This window comes from Cygnus olor, chromosome 1 (genome assembly GCF_009769625.2).
Source record: "Cygnus olor isolate bCygOlo1 chromosome 1, bCygOlo1.pri.v2, whole genome shotgun sequence".
In the NCBI taxonomy this organism is placed as follows: domain Eukaryota; kingdom Metazoa; phylum Chordata; class Aves; order Anseriformes; family Anatidae; genus Cygnus; species Cygnus olor.
The window spans coordinates 93,861,143-93,881,829 of NC_049169.1; the positions used below are offsets into that span (position 1 = coordinate 93,861,143).

A 20,687-nucleotide genomic window follows, 5' to 3' on the forward strand; every position below is an offset into this window, starting at 1 on the left:
ATCCCACGACAAATGCTATCCCATTTGAGTGATAGCTGATTATTACACTCTACTTAATTTACACTTCCCGTTACAAAAATAAACAAAAAGCATATATTTTACTTTCCTAAACTTTTACTCTAATACATGAATACATAATTGTCCAATGTTACCAAATAGGTAGCTTAAATAGTACAATTTGCTTATCATTTTAATACTGGTTTCTTTCCAAAAGCACGTTATAAACCTAAAAGTGAGAGATTTATCATTTAAAACTTGCATGGTGTTGGTTTATTAGTTACTAAAACTTTGGTCATCAAACTCATTATTCACAGTATACTTATCAGTCAAGAAAAAAACAAAACAAAACAAAACAAAAAAAGCACTGACTCCTTTGCTGGTAAACTAGCTTTTCACAAGCAAGCACTCACACACATTACAAAACATGTGAAATGTATTATATTAACAACAATAATAATGACAAATAGATACTAGGTCTTCTATTCATGGTGATATTTGTGGCTAGTATTTCAAAACAGACATTTATATTGCAAAAATATGAAGTTAATTTTCAATGTAAACATCAATAAGTTTTAGGTTATGTCTTAAATAAAAGCAATGAGCCAGTCGACCAGTTCTGTGCTTTTCCTGTTGTCACAGGTGTGAACAACTGTTTAGTCATTTACAGATTTAAAATATGCAGATACGCTAATAAAGTCACCTTTTGAACATCAAATCATAGTATCTTTGACCTGTCCAAGCAGATAGATTGCTCTGATCGCACTGTAAGGAAAACAGAAGTGATTTTGAGATCTACAATACTTGGTTATTATTTCTCATTTCAATGGGCCTATTATCGCAATGCAGTAGTGCCACATATGCTATTTCTGAAAACTAGGAATTCCAGTGACATACATGATTCTCCCCTACACTTTGCTTCTTCAGCCTAGGTTGCTGGAAGTCAAAGACAAAGAAGAGCTTGGGTCTTTGACCCAAACTGTATTTAAACCATGAATTTGTCCAATTAAAAGTAGCAAGGAGCACTTCTAACACGCATTTTTACCACTCTCTTTGCTAGCTTGCTGTTCAGCTGTCTCAAGCACAGAACAATACCAGCACTGCATTTGTAACAATGAACAAGGCATGCCTTTCTGATGAAAAAAAAAAAAAAGCTAAACTCCAGAAACATGATTTGATGGAAAGATAAATCTCAGATCTTCCTTTTGTTGTAGGCTTTATCGAAATAAAACATGCAAGGCAAAATCCTCCTATAATCTATCCACTTTAAAGAACCTGCTGTCAAATTGTGCTGGAAAGGAAAAATACTTGTGCTGAAGTGCATCTACAGCATCACCTTACAATGATGCCACTTTTTAAAAATAGCTCGTTCTGGATGGGTATTTTAGATCTCATTTTGTTTTGTTTCACTTCAGTTAGTGATAGCAGACTTCATGCCTGAAGAAGTTAAAGATTTATCACTGAGTGTCTGGCACGCACTTATAGTCTGCCAAGGGCAGAATCATCACTCAGGAGCTATTTGGAAATTTCTAAAATTCTACTTGCAGTGAAACCCACAGAACAATGAAGCCTCGCTTTATTTTATTGGTTCTAAAAGGATAGTTCTCGAGGTTTTCTATACAAATGGCGCTTCATCTTTTCTGCTCAAGTTGTATAAACACCACTGATCATCCCCAGAGATGTATACATCTTTTATCGGGAGAACAACCTGCAATACTCAGCAGTTTCCCCAAGAAAAAGAGAAAGCACAATTCTCTGCACAACGTACAGTAACATTAGCTACTTCATTCATTTGGAAGCCGTTAATTAACTACCACAGAATCTTTTGTTTTGGTTAATCTGCGTGTATGAGCGTGGAACATCTGAGTACACATAAGAGACAGATGTCAAGTCCTAAATCAGTTACTCTTGAATGAGATGACAACTTCTGTTACCAGCTACCAGTACACAGCTGAATGACTCCTTTGCCTTCTTTCAGCCCTCTCCATCACACAACAGACCTACTGTAGAGGCAGAACTGACCGAGCTCTTCACCAAGCCATTTGCATGTACACATTACATCTGACACTTGCTGGAAGGTCTGCACATGTGCAATGAATTTCATGTGCCCTGAGGACCAGGTTCACAGCAAACTGAGTATCGCCAGTTCTTCAGCGAGCAGTCTTAGAAACACGGGCGCCTCTTATGAAGCTGGTAGAGGAGAGCAGACTGATGTCGTCAGGAGAACCATTCATCTCTTCCAGAGGCGCCTCCGAATGCAGTCTGGATGAATTATCCTGATGGATTACACATGACCCCCAGGCTATATAGCACGCTGATGTCTGATGCAATCATGCAGATGATTTAACATAATTTCCCATATCCAAGTTCTTTGCATCAACAAAATACAGAACTTGAACCAACATAAACATGGCAAAATGCAGTAGATAAGACGACAACGTGAAATTTAACAAAATGAGAGGATACTGCACATGTAGGAGTGGGTGTTAAGTCCTTTAGTAATATCCATTAAAAAGATTCATTGACTTCAACTACTAAGAAAAATAATCAGAACTTTTTCCCCGAGATTGGCTGCCGTTGATCTTGTTTCTCCCTTTCAAAACATGGTAAAAATTAATCTTTAAAACTTGAGAATGCTTTCTGATTCCTTACTTCGAGAAGAGGGAATGATAAAATAAAGAGATCAGACAGTTTAAAATTAAAGCCTACAAAGCATAACTGATGCAGATCAAAACACTGATCTCAATTTTAACACGTGGCACAGCCACTTGAACAGACTCTATTTAACCAGTGGATTTCCTGAGGAGATTTTGCATGCATAAGCTATGATTTTCTGTAAATTTATGACTACTTACAGGATTTAATTGAATCTTTCTTAACTAAGCAATGGTAGAACCAAATCTATTAGTCATATGAGCAATAATACATTTTAAAGCATTAATTTTAGCTCCACATAAAGCGGAGCTCTCTCTGATACACTGCACTAATCCCACCTCTTCTGTTTAGCTCCTGTACACTGTATTTCCCTGCTCTTTATCAGCATCACTAAAAGATGCTGCATCTACCTCTTGCTTTTCTCAGTGCAGACAAGAAAGTACACACAACCTGCAAAACAGTTCCATGATTAAAAAACACTGAAGAATGAAGGCCATAGAGACCTCAAATTCTAAATAGCTTTTCAAGGTATTTAGGTAAATGCCCTTATTTCTGTCACCCAAACTCCTTGCTGTTTCCACACAAATCCCCAGAACTATGTTCTTCAGGTGGGAATCTGCTCCTCTGTCAGAATTAATGTTCTTAACAAGCTACCAAGCACACAGTCCACCTTCATCTTTACGATATTTATTTGCCTCAGTACCATACTGTTTGGAGCATTTCATCCCACTACAGACGTTTCACAACATAAAATTCCCCCACACCTCCACAAGTGGGGCCATAGCTCAGTAACACCTGAAGGTGCTTTAAATTAGCGCAGCCGTGAACAAAAGCAAGCCTTGTCTGTCCCTCGCTTTTGGCCACTTGTTCTCACACCCTTCCTGGTACTGGAGGTAAACACTTCCGGAGCCATATGGTAAACCAAAACAGGGACTTGAGATAAAAAGAGCTGTTAGGTTTAACCTAGAGCAATCCTGCTGTTTATTTTACAGCACAAATGCAGCAGTGATTTTTCTGACAGACAGATGGGACAGTGTAATGGCAGGGAAACACCAGCAACTGCTTTTTTCCACAGCACTGCCAGCCTGTGTTGGCATTTTAAACTCCACTGAATATCAACCAGAAATGCAGAAACCATCCCTCCCCGGGAAGGATCACTCACAGAAGTGGTGCACTGGTTTGAAGGACTGAGACGGCTGAAGACAAACCAGTGCCCCTACCCATTGCCACAGCACAGCATTTCTTTTCAGCAAGGGAAGGAGGGCTGGCTGGATTACTGTCTCAGTTTCAGTTGATTTACTTGCTGTGGGGCAGCCTTAAAATGGTAATGAAATTATGGGTTGAGGTGTAACAAAGATGGAAACAGGACAGAAGGTAAAACACTGTATTTTGCCTTTCAAAATGTTTTCAGCTCAGTACTGCAGTGAGGCAAAGGAAGATACTTGCTCTTATAGCAAAAGCACAATATTTAAAATGACATTACAACAAAACTTTACTGCTTTCATTTACAACACTAGCCACTCACTGGGCTCGTGATTCTTAGCACTTCATTATTTTTATCTATACATGGAGCTTTTCAATCACCATCTCTGGAAATGGGAGTCTTAGCTTTCAGTCACTGAGTTTCACACAAAAGCATAACACTTAGCCTTGCTAAATTTAACATCCAAAATATGGTAACATTTTAAAACAAATTATCTTAAATTATTGCCTCCTAAGAGCAGGTAAGACATTTGCTTCCTCTGCTACAATGTACTAACCAAAGCGACTACTTCAAAAGAACAGAAAAGAAAGATCCACTGTCTACGACTGTGTCCCAGAGCTTTTCCTTACTGATGTCAGGGAAACAATGCGAATAAGTCTACACGGACAGTTATGATTTGCTTAAATAGTACCCGAGAAAAAGCAGCCTATAAAGGCAGGCTAGCCATGGGGAAAAGTGATTTACATGAGCAGTCTGTAACACCTCTTTGTGTTCAATGATGCATGTTGCAGAAGCCCTCCAGACGTACTACCCATGCTGAATCAAAGGGACGGTTCACGTTGTGTGTCATCTTTTGTCTGGCACACGCAGCCTGCCTGCTTCCCAAGACTTATCATTTACTTAGCATCTGCACCAACACGTTCATAAAAATAAACACTGTTGTGCTTCAGTGCACTAAGTGCAACACAGCAAAACACTGCTGATGAAGGAAATGGAAAAGAACTCGTAGACAGTCACACAAAACCAGACAAGAAGAAGCAGTAGTCAAGGTCAGAATAGGCTTCAGATCCTTTTAGGTCCTCAAAAGCCTCGTCATGCCAGGACCGAACGAAATTTCACAAGCCTTATGTATTTCAACAAAGAAGCAAAAACTTCTCCAATCACACTGGTAATACACATGTTAAACTAATACCACAATCATCTTTTCCTCTCTTCTGTTACCAGCCCGTAAATGAGATCACGCAGCCTGCACTGCGGGTCCACAGTGGCATACACCATGGTGGCCTTTACAAACAGCTGGTGCTTGCTGTACCCTAGAAGTTTTACACTCTGGATACACCCCTATTTGTCTTTTGCTGAGTAAGGGCAAAAGGTATGGGCCAACGGGGGTCTCACAACTGCTGGAGCCTGCACAATGGAGAGGATGGGAGCTAGGGACAGGGAGGAGAGGGTGAGAAACCAGCGGCAACTGGTAAAAATCACGTTTGGCTACCATGGCCCAAGAGAAGATTGCAGGAAGGAAGCCGATGGCTTGGGTACTTGAACGAACAGTGGAGCATCTAGATGCTTCTTTCAAAAACCAAAACTGAACAAACAAACAATAACAAAAAACACAAGTTGGAATCATTTGCACCTAGCAGCTGCACCAACTTGCCCCGTAGCTTTGCGTCACATCAGGAAGAAAAGGATGCCTTGTGTTATAGAACTGAAGGCCTAGAATACAGCTCTTTAAAAACGAAAATATAAAGTAATGAAAATGCTGTATCTATCACTTTCAAATTTACCCAAGGAAAAGAAAAATCTGATTACCACTGGACTTCACCTGTGTTTAAAAGCATGAAATTTAATGCACCTTTCTTTCCACCCTAGTGATACCACATTCCAATAACAGCATACAAATAGCAATTAACAGATAATTTGGTTCGGGGTTTCATAAAACTCACAAAATTAAGTGCCACTGGCTTCCTTCTAACACACAATGTTTTCCCCACACCTTACTCATTTTGGAGCAATGTTAAAATAACCAGATAAAGATTTATCAGGCTACAGTCCTGCTGACAACATAACAGCTGCCAGCTATGAAAACCATTGTGGAGCTGTTGGCAAATGAAGTGCACAACACGTTTCACATACAGGCTGGATCACTGCAACCAGCTATTCTTTCAGAGTCACAATCTCTTAGCTCTGAGAAGTAACCACGTGAAACTGCACCACTGTCATTCATCTGTTTCTACTGTTTTCCTAATCCACCTTCCTTCCATAGAAGATGCTGAGAATCTTTCACCTGCCTTATCCCTGTGGGGTTGTCTATAAAAAAAAGGAAAAAAAAATTACATCCAAGCAGCTATACAACCCAAATCTAATTAACACGGCACTTTAGTTCCACCTCAATATAAAACCAACAGTGCAAAGATAGGACGTATAATGAGAACTGTGACAAAACTGCCAGAATAGTTCAGCATTTCTATGCCACTCAAATTCAAAATCTGCAACTGGACATTGCAGCAGCTACTATTTCTACTGCGAGAAACAGCAGTTTAGAGACCTGAAAGGATTCTGTCTACGTGGTGAAGCAACATTAAGTAATATGGCAGGTGGCAGAGGGCCTAGGACTGCCAAATATAAGTCTAGGAAAACCACATATGCATCACTGAATAAAAGGAGAAATGACATTTAGGGATAAAAATAATTAACCTTTTGCAAATCCAGAATATTTAAAAACTTTGTTTAAATGTCAGACCAAGATCGACAGTGCAGTGTCTGCACGATATGACTGACAGCATCACTCCATGAAGTTTTTAAACCAACACCTTTTTTCAAACTGCAAGATGAGTTATCTGCTCACAACAATTTACTGAAGCACATCAAGCTTTTCAAGTTCCTTTTTATACCACTAGCAATATTTCTCATAAATATATCAAATAGCTATCTCCCACAGCACTTCAGGTACAGAACCAAGAAAATCAGCATACTCCTTAGAGAAATGGCTCTAGCAGAGGAACTGCTGTGAGGGAGAAAAATTAAAAAAGAGAATCTACGTGGCTGCAGGCACAATACATCCGTTTTCAGCAAGGCTGATGACCCAAAGATCAGTAGCTGGATTATCATTCTGATGGATACTATTCCAATGATCTTGCTGGATCTGAACTGAGTTTTTACATTATAAAGAGTGCAGGAATGTTAAAATACAATACACTTACTTTAAACTTTTACTGAGCAATGAAAAACGTACAAAACAAAGATATCCACGGGACAGAAAAAAAATCTGAAAAGATCTGACTTTCTCTCTCTCTTTTTTTTTTTTTTAATGGCAATTAACAAAGCTGATGTTGTAATACAGTCTTGCCAATGAAAGACAAACCGGCATGAAGAAAGCATGGAAGACATACTTCTTAAAAGAAAACAAATAAAACCCTCCAGACTTTACTTATCAAAAAGACACAGAAAAAAGGTATTTTGAAAAAAGTTTGAACCTCTTGGACCCTAAGTAATGGGTCATTTTACAGAAAAATGGGTTTGCAGCATTAAAGACCAGGAGGGCCCTTTAAAATATGATTTCTTGTATAACATGGCTCCATACAGTTGTGTTGTCATGATTCTAACAAAAATAAATTTAGCATGCTGCATTAAGTTTAACTTTCCAGAAAGTTTTCAGATTTGATTTAAAGGTACCTTGAGAAAGATCATTTTTGACTATTTCTGAAGCTAGAATGCTTTAAACACTTGGGGGGAAAGAAAATCAAACATTTTTCTAACTTACTCTTACAAAAATACAACTACATCACATCATATGGGTGAATTCCTTATTATCCTATACTAGAATTGCCAAGAATGACACAACTAAGTTCATAAACTTTATTCAACTTACACAAAAACATTCACTAATGCAACAGCTATGTACACTATCATAGCAATGGTACAGAACTGGAACTTCCCTGATTCTGTTGCCCTTCAAAAGCAAGATGCATGAAATTTCTGTTAACAGAAGTTCATTCAGTTGAAAACTTAAAACTTAGTATTTTCAGCAAATTGCTAAGAACAGAGGTTCGTTCTTAAGCAGTCAAATCTGAGAAAATGATGAATGTAGGAGTCAAAATGCAAAACACCTATCTTACATGCAGACCATTGAACTGGACAAAATATCTTCATGTTAGCAAAAATTAAAAGTGAGCACATGTGACGGGCACATACTCGGCCCCCATTTACACACATTCTGTTTCAAGGAATCATTTTTCTTCAAAAGGATTTTTATTAAATATCCTTTTATTAAATATTCTTGTTAAAGCAATTACCCATAGCTGCCAAAAATTATTGTGCTTCTAGAGGCTCATGCACTCACTATGATATTATACACTTTTATTGTAAACGTATGTCAGTTGTTTTGTACCTAGAGAGGTCAACTAAAATCACAGACTCACTGCAAGCTCACAAGGAAATATTTAAGAGTATGAATTGTCACTTACTGTCAAAGATCAGCACTCATGCACTTGATTTCCAGGGCGCAATTAGTCTCACCAAAGTCTGAGGAGGAACTAATGACTGAGCTTTAGCACCCATCAACTGTTTGCTGGCCTAAGCCTTACAGACTGCAAACTCATGGTTGATTATTTTTATTCCAGTATTTGCACTGGTAAAAAGAAACTGTCTAACCAAAACAGAACTGACAATCACAAAAGTAGAGATTTTGTGTGAAATGCCAGCAGTAAGCATCCAAATGTCAGGATCTCCCAGAAGCACTATCAAGTGCCCATGTATCAATTCCAAGACCCAACATATTTCAAAAGTGAGATACCAGTAGTTAAATAGGTACAAACTAAGTCCACCTTAAATTCATTTTTGAAGAGTTTAACAATCATAAAGAAGTGTTTTCTTTTTACTGCTCTTTCAAAGACGTACGTAGGGAAACTAAGTGATCACTCAGGGGAACAGCACAAATGCCTCAAAAGAAACAGTCTAGGTTAAGTGTTTCTTCCTCACGTAAGGGCTGGGTTTGTTTTCTTTCACAAACACTGCACAAAGGATTCATCAGAGAAAAGCCATTTTCAAAACCAATATGGTTTTGTAGTTCAAATGTCAAATCAATCTCACAAATTAAAGTGCTAATTTTAACTCAAATTACACAAAAGTTATGCAAATTAAAAGCAAAAAAGATCTCAAATAAAATATCAATAGTACAGCTCAAGCCCTTTATCACAAATAACGAAAAGCGTAACACAAAGTTACCAACAATCTTTGCCTTCACAGTTATCATGTTAATGAACAGGCTTCACAAACATTAACCCACCACTCTGTAAAAACCAGCTCTGAAAATGTTGCAGATCCAATTTAATGCAACCTTTTTAGTTAATACTACTGCTCCACCCACCCCGATAGTGTCACTTCTGTAATAAATCTATAGTCTATGCTTGGACAATGGTTTCAGTTATGCAGCTGTGAGGAAGGAACGGAGGAAGGAGAAAAAAAGAAAAAAGACTACTAATATTCAATTATATTTGACTGAATTAATCTAAAAGCAACTCATTATTAGGAATTGCAGGAGGAAAGGAAAACCCTTTGCCTACAAAACAAATTCACTGACTGCTTCCCCACAGTGCAGTGCACAGCTAATGGGGTGGAGGTGACATGCAACAGTGTATTTAAAAACCTTTCAAAATATGGTAAAGAAACCAGCATAGAAGCAGTGGCCGATAGGTTGAGCAGCAATTCCAATGAGTAAAGGATTACATTGGTATTGATGATTATGAGCTAAACTGAAGGATGTGAGGCAACACTTAACTAGCTGATGACTGAAACTATACAGAACAGCAGTAATTAGATTAAAAACCTAACACATCATTTCTTGGAGTAAAAAATACATGGCAGAACTTCCGAAAAAGAGACAAATTATTTTGCTTATGCAAGTAACATAAGAAAAAGTTTCTCCAAATCTTGAAAGCTGAACATCACCGTCTCCTTTCAGTAGCAGGAAAAGAGTTTTCCTAAAGTCTGTACTACTCTGCCAGAAGATCACTGGCTTAAGATGCACACAGTAACAATATGCAAGCTTCTGAACGAACATTTACAATATTACCTTTTTAACCCTAACTCAGAGACTTGATTTTTGAAGTTGTGTATGCACACATGCACACACACACACATATATATATATAAAACTGTGTGCATCATGCTGCTTGAATCCAAAGCAAAACGTGATACATTCTGGGATCGAGTATGAGAAGTCTAAGAGTGTTTACACAAAATGGTGGTTCCTGCATTCTTTGAAGAGGAGCAGGCAATACTAGCATGACCTCAACAGGCCTCTGGAGATGAGCTGGGCTGAACAGAATCACTACTGCACGGCAACCTCCCAGGAAGCATGGAGCTGCAGAACACATGTATGTACGTACCTTCTGCCCACCAGACCAACTTAACCACTTCAAATAAATCTCAGTAACTGAAGAAGGAAAAATAACTTTGCTGAGATTCTTGATTTCAAAAGGAACAACAAAAAAAAAAAATCACCATGTTTAGGTCCATAGTTCCAATACCAGATCACTCCCCCTCATGAACAGCACTCCTCCACACAACTCTCTAGGGCACTCCTCCTCACCACATCTATCTCCAAGCTGCAACGCTAGGAAGAGGAAAAGAGCGTCAGAAAACCTGAATCAGTAGACACATCAGCTAAGCCTGGCAGAACTTTATGGCCTGGTCTTGAAAAATTCTTCTGTATGTCTTGCCACCAGAACAAAGGGGATTTGCCTCAGCACTCCTGCATACACAGCACCAACCCCTGAATCCTCAAGAGTCAGCATTCTGTACTATTGCATTCTCACAGCACTCTGCGTTCTTAAGTGAAACTCTCCTATTAACAAGCAGTAAGTAGTTCAATAGAGCACTGCCCTCTCCATCATGAAAGACTTACTCTAATATTAATTTGAAGGATAATAAATCTTTCATCCAAAGAGCTGGGGGTCATTGTAATCAAAATAATCCCTTACGGTTTGTCTGTAATCCTCCTCCTAGCCTCCCAGCCAAGGACTATGGATACGAAGAGCAAGGAAACAGCTCTGCAAAAGCAGCAGGAAGAAGACACTAGCAATGGGCTATGCTGGTGGCTGGAGCCCTCCTCAGTCCCCTGTTACAGAAGGAAATCTCCTCTTCCAAGACATCTAGGGAGATGCTACAGCCTGTCTCCCTGTCTCTCCATCTTGCCCAGCTAATGGGTATGTGTCTACAGCCACCTTCTCTTTGTCTGCTTCCATCTCCCCAAATCAGGCCATCTGTTTTCCAGATTTATAGCTGGAGGACATTATTATATCATTTCAGGTATGAAGTTCACAATTGGAAGGTTTTCTTAGTCACCAAACAGGATAGATTTAACTCCAACTCTGACTGAGCCCAGTCAAAGCCACAGTTATCTATTGCCCTGCTGGATGGGCAAGCAGAGGTGAGAGTGGGAGGGCTGCAGAGATGGGGAGGACAGACAGAGAGGCACCAGAGAGGTATGGGGAACAGCCAGTGGATCCACCAATACTGCAGTTCAATAACAAGACACAAGGACATGGAAAACTGTTTCACTAGGCTCAATGCACAGAGTCATTCCTTCTTTCTCTTAATGTTTCAGATCATAGTAACACAGCACTATACACTGCAAAACAATTTCGCTTTGCTACATTGAAGCAGACATTTTTCAAGCTAGTGATGAATCGGAGGCTCCATAATGAAATAACATTCTTACAGGTTGGTAGAGCAAAACATGTGAATCACATTCAGAAACAAGCATACTAAGTTTTAATCTTTCAAAGAAAAAGTTGCAAACGAATCTGCTTCAAATCACTTAGCTATCAACTTCAGCATCTAAAGTTTATTTGTAACTTAAGGCCTTATTCCAGTTTTGTATGCAAATCCATATTCACTAGGAACACCAATGGATGACTCCCAAACTGTGGCGTGATAACAAAGTTCATGTGCCTTACAATCTTTGTACCTTCCGAATAACTGAGTCATTACTTAACTTCAATTTGGATGAAAAATAAGCAACCATTTCTCTTCTAGCTGTTTTATGCTTCTCTACACTCCCAAAAAACAGTTAAGTTTAACTAACAAACAGGCCATGCTGGATTTATGTCAATAGCTGAACATCTGTAAAGAGCACTAGTTTTCAAAATGCAATCTACAAAGAGCAGGAAGCTTATATGGTGCCGTCTTGCTTTCATTCACAGCTGAAAAACAACTCAAAATGAAAAACAAGAAAAACACGTAAAATTATACTAGAAAAGAGCTTAAAGCAATTTCCCTGCAACCAAGAGCTAGAGCCACCACAACATTGTTTCAAAAATCACAAGAGGTGACTTGCACAGAAGGCACCTAGATGGTCCTTGATGCATGAGCATGTATCACATGCAGCACGGGGCACTACTCTGTTGAACTTTTTTCAGTGTTTCCAAATACGTTAAACTTCACACAAAATGCTCTTATTTTCCAAGACAGCGAGACACTGTTCAGAACCCTGTCCCAAAGAATGCTGAATTACTGAATGATTTTCAACGTGACAGACTGGAGGAAAAAAAAAAAAAAAAAAAAAAAAAAAAACCACTCTAATCCTGCAAGATAACGCAGCAGTCTACTATGTGAAAAGCCTGTTCACTGCAAAATTACCTGAAAATTACCTGCACTTTTTCATTCCTAGCTTTGACTCCCTAGCTAGGCTGGAAGGGGAGGAGGAGGAGAACACTTGACCCAACATTCAAATAAGTTTCACATCAACCAATAACATATTTTTACATCAGTTGATACTAGTGAGGTGCTCTCCAGAAAAGCATTTGAGAAACAAAGACATTCTGCCTTCAGAATAAGATCTAAATACCATATATTATATGAGGCTTAGAGCTGCTGAACAGTGAGAAAGAAAATGAACAGTTGCTTATTAACAGAGGATCAGCCTCCCTAACGTAATGAGTCAGACTAGGTTCCTTCATAACACTACTTACTGTATTTTTCTAAAAGAGCTTAAACGCAACTCTGTGGGATTTCCTAAGCCTTGGGTACTTTCCTTTACAATCAAAATATTCTCTTAGAAGTCCATGCACATATTTAATACAGTAATTTAGATTTATTCAGACCCTTCATGAGAAAGACAGTTTCATTTCCATAGGGGACTCAAACACCAAATTAGAACTATGCCAGCACTTGACACACGATACTGCTCTATAATTACCTTCAAGGAGGTTGTAGTGAGGTGGGGATTAGTCTCTTTTCCCAAGCACCAAGTGATAAGACAAGAGGAAATGGCCTCAAGTCATGCCAGGGGAGGTTTAGGTCGGATATTAGGAGAAATTTCTTCACTGAAAGGGTTGTGAGGCATTAGAACAGGCTGCCCAGGGAAGTGGTTGAGTCACCATCCCTGGAGGTCTTCAGAAAACATGCAGATGTAGAACTTAGTGACATGGTTTAATGGCGGGCTTGGCAGTGCTAGGTTAAAGGTTGGACCGGATGATCTTAGAAGTCTTTTCCAACCTGAATGATTCTATGATTCTATGATATGGACTCCTCAACCTCCTCTGAAATTGGAGAAATGAAAATATTTTGACAAGGAAACAGTTGCTCGCAAGCAGAATTTTCTTGGAAATTCCAACATTTTCTCATTATAAAGGGCACTGTATTCAGTAACAGCGGAGACCCTAACCTTTTGTTATGAAATAAAATGAAGCTTGTCAATAAAGAGGTTCCCCGCCCTGTCAAAAGCAAAACTTCTGAGCCAACTGTAAGCATTAACTAGAGAGATGGGATGCTGTAAATTGAAATTCACGTTAGGAGCTCATCAGTGGTTTCTCTGAGTACAAAAAGACAACATGAACAGCATATCTAAATGCCTGCTGCCCATGCAGTCCCACTTCTTGCTGCACAGTACCATCCCCTCTAGAACACTCCTGACCACTCACTGAGCCAATTCAACTTAGTGATCTGTAAGAAAGCTATGCCTCACCCCCCACCCCAGTTATTTCAGTTTTCTCCTGGAATAACAAACTCAGTCTGCTCACCAAAAGGTCAGACAAGTGTCAGGTCAGCACAAGTATTTGCAGCACGTGTCCAAGAGCACATGATGCTCCAACAGCATAAACCAACACCTTGCCTTGCAGCTGGACTCACACAGAAGAGACAAAATGTTCAAATCGCTCAATTTCCTCTCAAAAACAAATGGATCTTCTCTTCCTCCAGCACCAAAACAAAACAAAACAATGCCAAATGCTTTCTAGTGTTAGATTCATATGTGTATAGGCTGAAGTAAGATAAAAAGATGAGACAATGGACTAGTCTGCTGTGTGCACACTTCTCTAACCGTTTCCCATTCGAGAATCTAGTTAAAATGTATGATTAACAGTACACAGCGTAAATTTCCGATTCCCTTTGTGCCTTTAAATGCAGCACTTGCAACACTCAAATATATTTCCATCTCTCTTTGAGATGTTCAGAAAGAGAAAGTTATGTGAAAACAGAGCTGAGTTTCCAAATGAAGCCACACCAACGCAAGAAGCAAGCGGAGCTGAAAACTGTAACGTTTCTTTTCTCAGCTCCCGTATTCACAGAAACGAAAGTTTCAAGCTGCCGTCAAAACGTTCACTCCCATCACTTTCTCCCAGGCATCCGATCAGTGACAGTTAGTGTCCCACCCTCTGATCTCCTGCCAGGCAGTGACCACATCTCGCCCGGTAATTTTCGCTGTGCTGAAGCCGATTCCACCCGAGGAAGAGAGACCTCACCGACCCATCTAACCAAACAAAAAAGCCAACGAGCAACCCTCTCTACCCCACATTCCTCCCTCTCACGCCTGGGCTCTCTCCTACACCTCCCTGGGCGCGTACAAGTGGCTTTTCGGAGCAGGCAGAGCCACCCTGCAGCCTCCCTCGGGGCTGGGACCGCGGCTGGGCGAAGACCCGGGGCCCGCCACGCCGCAGCCGCAGCCGGGGGCACCCCCCGCGGCCCAGGCGGGTTCCTGCCCCCCGCACCCACCTTTCTGCGCCTCGGCGCCCGGCAGGAGGACGAGGAGGAGGACGAGGAGGAGAAGGAAGAAGCCGAGGCGGAGCAGCGAGGCCGCCTGCCGGGTCCCCGCGGGGAGCGGCCGCCCCGGGCTCACCATGCCCCGCGGCGTGCCCGGCGCTCCGAGGGCATGGCTGGCCGGGCCGGGCCGGGCCGGGCCGGGGCCGCGTCTCTGCCCCTGCGCCCCGCGGCCGCCGACGGCCGAGCGAGCGCCGTCGCCGCCCGCCCCCTGCGGCCGGCCCAAGCGCTTCCGGGAGCGCGGCGGGGCCCCCCGGTGGCGGCGGGGCTCCCCGCTTCCTGCCGCCCCCGCCGCACGGCCCCGGGGCCGCCGAGCCCCCGCAGCAGGCCCCGGCAGCAGGCCCCGAGGGCAGCGCGGGGTCGGGGCTCCGCGAGCCCCGAGGCTTTCGGTGTGCCTCCGCCGTGCCCCTCTGCAAGGTCACCGAGTAGCTCCTGATTTATTTTTTTTTCCCCCCCGAAGGAGCGAGGGAAACTAAAACGTCGCGGAGACACGAGTATTGCGAGCGGAGGAGGATAAAGTGGTCACCGCTCCCTGCTCACAAACATGGTCCCAGCTCTATGAAAGCAGGAGATTGGCTAAGAAGCCTCCAGACTTTGCGATTCCAGTGCTTATTTGTCGTCTGCCTTTTGAACGTTTACAGCGGGCAATCGGAGAGGCTTGGTGTAGAAGGCTAAACTCACCCGTGAGGAATAGAAACTTAAAAAAAAATAATAACTTTCAAGTCTTTCAAGAAAGCAAAGTAGCACATTTGGAGGGACTTATAATAGTTGGTACTGGTTGCCCTAGGTAATCATGAAAGCATATTTAAGGGGATAAAAAAAGCACCCAAAGCACTGGTAGGCTTAGAGGATCACCCCTGCACTACCATTGTCCTTATGCATGGATACACCTCCACAGCTTTCAAAGACTGGCCCACGGACACCACAGTCCGTGCTTTCTGCTGTGAAAGGCTTGTTGCAAGCCAACCCCAAGCCAAGGTGGTGGCCAGCTCCAGTGGTTTCACTGTAAAAGGTGCCCTAAGAAAGCAAGCGTTCTCCGCATCCTCATAAATGATGTTCACTAATTGCTATAAGATTTTCATTCCTTGTCAAGATCTTGAAAATTAAAAGATGTTCAAGGCAATGCTCAGGGTTGTAAAAGGTTTGGTTTGGTTTGGTTTTCCACAAAGAGGCATGCAAGGCACTATCTGCCTTGATTCAATTTTTAAGTTTTGTATTTTTCTCCTGTTCATACCTTTATAGCCACACACGAAGAAATACCAATTAAAGCAGTCAATGGAAGAATATCTGAGATGAGGCTGTTTTAAGTCAGCCTGCAGGATGTAATAATCACCAAGACATCCCGCAACACATAACGGAAGATGAATTGAAAGTCATTTATATGTGTTCCTTTGTCTTCCATTCACTAGACACAGAGGTTCGTACCACAGGTCACGTGAAGCAGTTATATCACTACAATAACATCCTTTCTGCACTACAGAGACCACATTCCTAACATCACTAATCGTTAGCGGTACTTGTATACTGGAAAAATCACCCCTTGAATAATTTGTGGCTTAATAGTGCCATGCATTAACAGGAGCATCTGAACATCCTACCCATAAATCAATAATAGTCTCTGGTAGACACGATACAGGTTTTCTCCTGTGTTATTTTCTGTTGTAAAGGCGCGTGTGGTATTTTCCTAACCTGATTTGAGTGTCCTAAAGGTTTTCATTTGTTCCTGCGAAAAGAGTATCTGGATCCTTGAGAGGCTTGATTTCTAAAAGGGGTGTGAAAACGTGAAACAGTTTCTAAAGCAGCCAGAGGCTGAATTTGCTTAATCTATCTGAGCAGTCTGTCCCAAAGCCGCACTCCCTCACCACAAATGGTTTATCTGGAGCCCTAGGACAGGTATTTTGCAAAGGGAACACCATTTTGATGGAAGTGGTGACAAGCTATGAAAGTGTATCCTCTCTAAAAGCCTTAAAGATTTATGGAATCTGCAGAGCCAAAGAATTAGGAATATCATTCCGTTAGCAATGCAAGTGTTTGGATGGCTTGTCTTACTATACAGTTTTTATGAAAAAGAAGAAGAATTAGACAAATCCAGATGGTCTCCCTGGCTTTCAGAATCTTCCTTCTTCTAAGAAGACTGCAGCACAAAATGAGTTTAAATAGACCAGCTGCAGTGTAATTCATATTTCAGTCATGAGAGCTCCCAGGCATCTCCTCTGGAGGAAACAGAAATGTACATAAAGACTCCATTTCAGTTTGTGACTTAAAACTGTCCCTGTCATCAAATCAAAACAGATACAGAATTAAAATGTTATGGGAAACAAATACAGTGTCATGCAATATCAATACCATAAGGCAAGTTGCCAACAAATATTAAGAAATCAGCACAAATCTTTTTTTTCAAGAGGGTAGGACAGAAGATCAAACTAACTTCTTAATGCTGAGAGAAAAATGCTTAGCCAACTGAGCATTTCTTTAATGTTTCCTTCCCATTACAAGTTCTAGAGGTAAATGAAACTATCATCTCCATCTGGTTCTCTTTTCCCTTGAGAGGCTTCTGATGCACTGTGCTTCTTTCCCACCATGGCTCTCTAGCTTTTACATTCTTTTATTGTATTTCAAAAGCTGAATTCAGCTGGAGGGCAGGGCTGCTATTCAGAGCAAACCCCACGGTCTGGAGAAACCGGCTGACACAAAACTCCTGTAATCCAACAAAAGCAAGTGCAAGCTCTTGCATCTGGAAAGAAATACCCCATGCAACAACACAGGCTGGGGGCTGTTTGGAAGCCAGTCTGCAGGAAAAGGACCTGTAGGTCCTAGTGGACAATTTGAATACGAGACAGCAGTGTGCCCTCGCAGTGAAGAAAGTCAATGGCATCATGAGGTGTTTTAGCAAGAGGTCCAGGGGCCAGCAGAGCCAGGGAATCCTTCACCTCTATTCAGCACCTGTAGGACTGTGGGTACTGTGTCCAGTTACGGGCTACCCCCATACAAGAACAATGCTGACTTACTGGAGGGAGTCAATTCAAAAGGCCTCCGGGATGGTCAAGGACTGATCAGAGACCATTATGCACATCAACAGGCTGAAAGAGATGGACATCTTCAGCTTGGAGAAGAGAAGGCAGGGGGGAGACCTTGTTGCTGTCTACAGCTACCTGACTGCAGGACAGGATTGGAAGATGGAGCTAGCCCGTTCTCAGAGGGGCACAGTGATGGCAACAGACACAACTTACAGCAAGGTAAATTCCATATCCAGGTAAAAAATTCCATATCCAGGGAAAATACCATCAGGGTGGCCAAACACTGGAATAGGTTGCCCAGAGAAGCTGGAGAATCTCCAGTCTTTGTAGATGTTCAGGGCTCTCCAGGACACGGCCCTGATCAACCTGATCTGATAGAACTATTTTGAGCACAGGGTTGAAGTAGATAACCCCTGAAGGTCCCTTCCAGCCGGAGGTATGATGGTATGACTCTAAGGCACCAGATAATGTACTATGGATAAGATTCCTGCAGTGACAGGGGATATATTAAATGAACGAAAGAGATTTTCCAGTTTCTGTAGTCGCTTATCTGTGTTCAGTAATTGAAATAAGACTTTATCATGAGCATGTTAATTCTTCTGCACTTGAAGAAAAAAAAAGAATGCATTTAAAGTAGACAAATTATTGGCTTCCTTCACAGTATTAACACATTAGATCTTTGATGGCACCTCCAACTTCTTATACGTTAATTCTTTAAATCCCACACATGCACCAGATTTGTTCTGTGACAGTAAATACAAAGGCCCACCCACAAAGCTGATACAAGAGCTATATGTGCATCAAAGGGCAACATATCTCCTTTCTGCTGTTAGCAGACACCTGACAAGTTATTACTAGAATAGCATTCACAGACTTGTGAGCAAGTTCAAATCCATACTCAGATTCAGAGTTTCACCTGGTATCCACTGAATTACTAGTTCATTTTATTCTTTTTCCAGAAAGCAAATTCCACTGCTTTTGGCAGAATTGCAGACAAAACAATTATGTTATCTGCTTAATGAGCATACGAAATGTTATCTTACAGTTGTTGAGATTACAGCTGCATTTGCAAGGTAGTCAAATTCATCTGATCCATTTGGAGGTCTTAACACCAGAAAAGCAAGAGACAAATGCCTTACTATTGCACATTAACTTTGTAGAAGTGCTTTTTAAAAAATTCAATATATAGGTTTGATCTTGCAATCTGCTGAGAAGTCATACTTAAGTATGCAAATAATTTTAAGCATGCATAATAATACTCTAAATTATTTAAATTGCAGAGTTTTCTTTAGACTAGTTTTTTAGCATTTACAAGAGTTCACCAAGAGTAAAGTTCACTCCAGGGTAGGGAACCCGTTCTATTTCAGTTTCTCCTAGTATTCTTGTGTTAGATTAAATAAATGCTCCTGGACACCACAAACTATTCAACAGGTATACTGACAAAGCAAGCTCCTTTACCACATTACAAGGATGTCTTGGTGACACTCTAAAAAGATCATTTAATATTAAAGGAAATCTTTAACCTCCGTGTTCGTTATGTTAGTAGCCCTATTACCTAAGAGTGGATAGATCCAGTGTCCTCCCAATGCCTGCCTATGAATAACTGGACCCAGCTCAGCAGGAGAATTTGACATACACCATGGAAGAACCACGCTGTCTCTGAAACTGTCCAAGCTTCATAGTATAAAAGCATTATTCATTGAAATATGGCTTTATAATTTAACAGCCACAACAATATTGGAACAAAACCCCACCCTTTTCTGATTATTTTTAATTGTTAAAGTATTTGAATTAAAACAGTTACCAAGTCATTATTATAGTTATTTCTCTCCTTTGCCATAATTCTGCTTTTTGGGAAACACATTTTAATTAAAAATCCAAAGAAAAACAATGAAGAATTGTGAATAACTTTAACCTTTCATGAGTTCTACAGAATTAAAATATCTCTGGAGTTTCAGTAGTTTACATGATATTTCAAATGTTATTTTATTAACTGTAGTTACTACTAATCTTCAGCCAACCTGGATGGTTGGTGCCTGATCTTGCAAACACTTCCAGAATCCTGCAGTACACTCTGTGGCACTAGCTAAATATGTGGTGGTAAAAGACTGCAGGATCTAGGTCTTAGGATCTAGATTTTGTTGCTCTTGGCTATTCATTTTCATCTCATTTGGGGTTTCTACTTTTTGTTATAGTTTTCAGTACAAATTCTTCTATTCCTCTCTTTGTTTTCATTTTTTCTTTGTTCCCATTTTAACTGCTTGTTATTGCTGACTTTTTAAGAACAACAACAAAGTCCCAGTTGCAGAATGGATTTGATTTCATCCTTCCAAAAAGGAAAATGGGTATTGATTGTATATTATTCACATCAATGGATGTAATTAATCTCATCTCCAGAAACACATTTACAAAACCACCATGATATATTTACCTAAGATTAATTTTTAATTCACTTCAGATAGGAGCTTTACGATTGTATATAAAGCACATTTATTTGACAGTCTAAAGTTACTCAGCTGATGATTGCTTTGTGTTTTTAAAAGAAAATAAACCACTTAAAATTTAGTTCTGTGTTATTTTGGTAGGAAACATCTGCTAATTTTACCAGGCCTAGAAGTCATTATAAAAGAAAAATTGGTAGCATAAATTCCAAAACCAATTTTCTTTTACATTTTACTGCATTGTGTATGTGAAACAATTCAGGGAGGCTGGGGGGGGGGGGGGGGAAGTCATTTTTTTTTATTTAAACATGGTATCACAGAGAAAAAAAATATTAG

At 40.6% G+C, this 20,687-nt stretch overlaps 1 protein-coding gene across 3 annotated transcripts in view; it reads right to left on the minus strand.

Moving 5' to 3' along the window:
• Nucleotides 1-15,047, minus strand: part of DCBLD2 (discoidin, CUB and LCCL domain containing 2) — a 43,990-nt gene extending 28,943 nt beyond the window's left edge. Inside the window, exons 1-2 of one of the 3 annotated variants that reach the window (XM_040545285.1) lie at nucleotides 14,849-14,937; nucleotides 701-762 (exon numbers count right to left, since the gene is read on the minus strand). Coding sequence is in view for 1 of the 3 variants with exons in the window: in XM_040545282.1 (XP_040401216.1) it covers nucleotides 14,849-14,975 (127 nt within the window). In the remaining 2 variants the exon portion in view is untranslated. Of the gene's footprint in view, nucleotides 1-700; nucleotides 763-14,848 lie in introns of all 3 variants that reach the window. The other 2 variants (XM_040545283.1, XM_040545282.1) reach the window with 2 other exon arrangements.
• Between the last annotated feature and the right edge of the window lie 5,640 nt (nucleotides 15,048-20,687).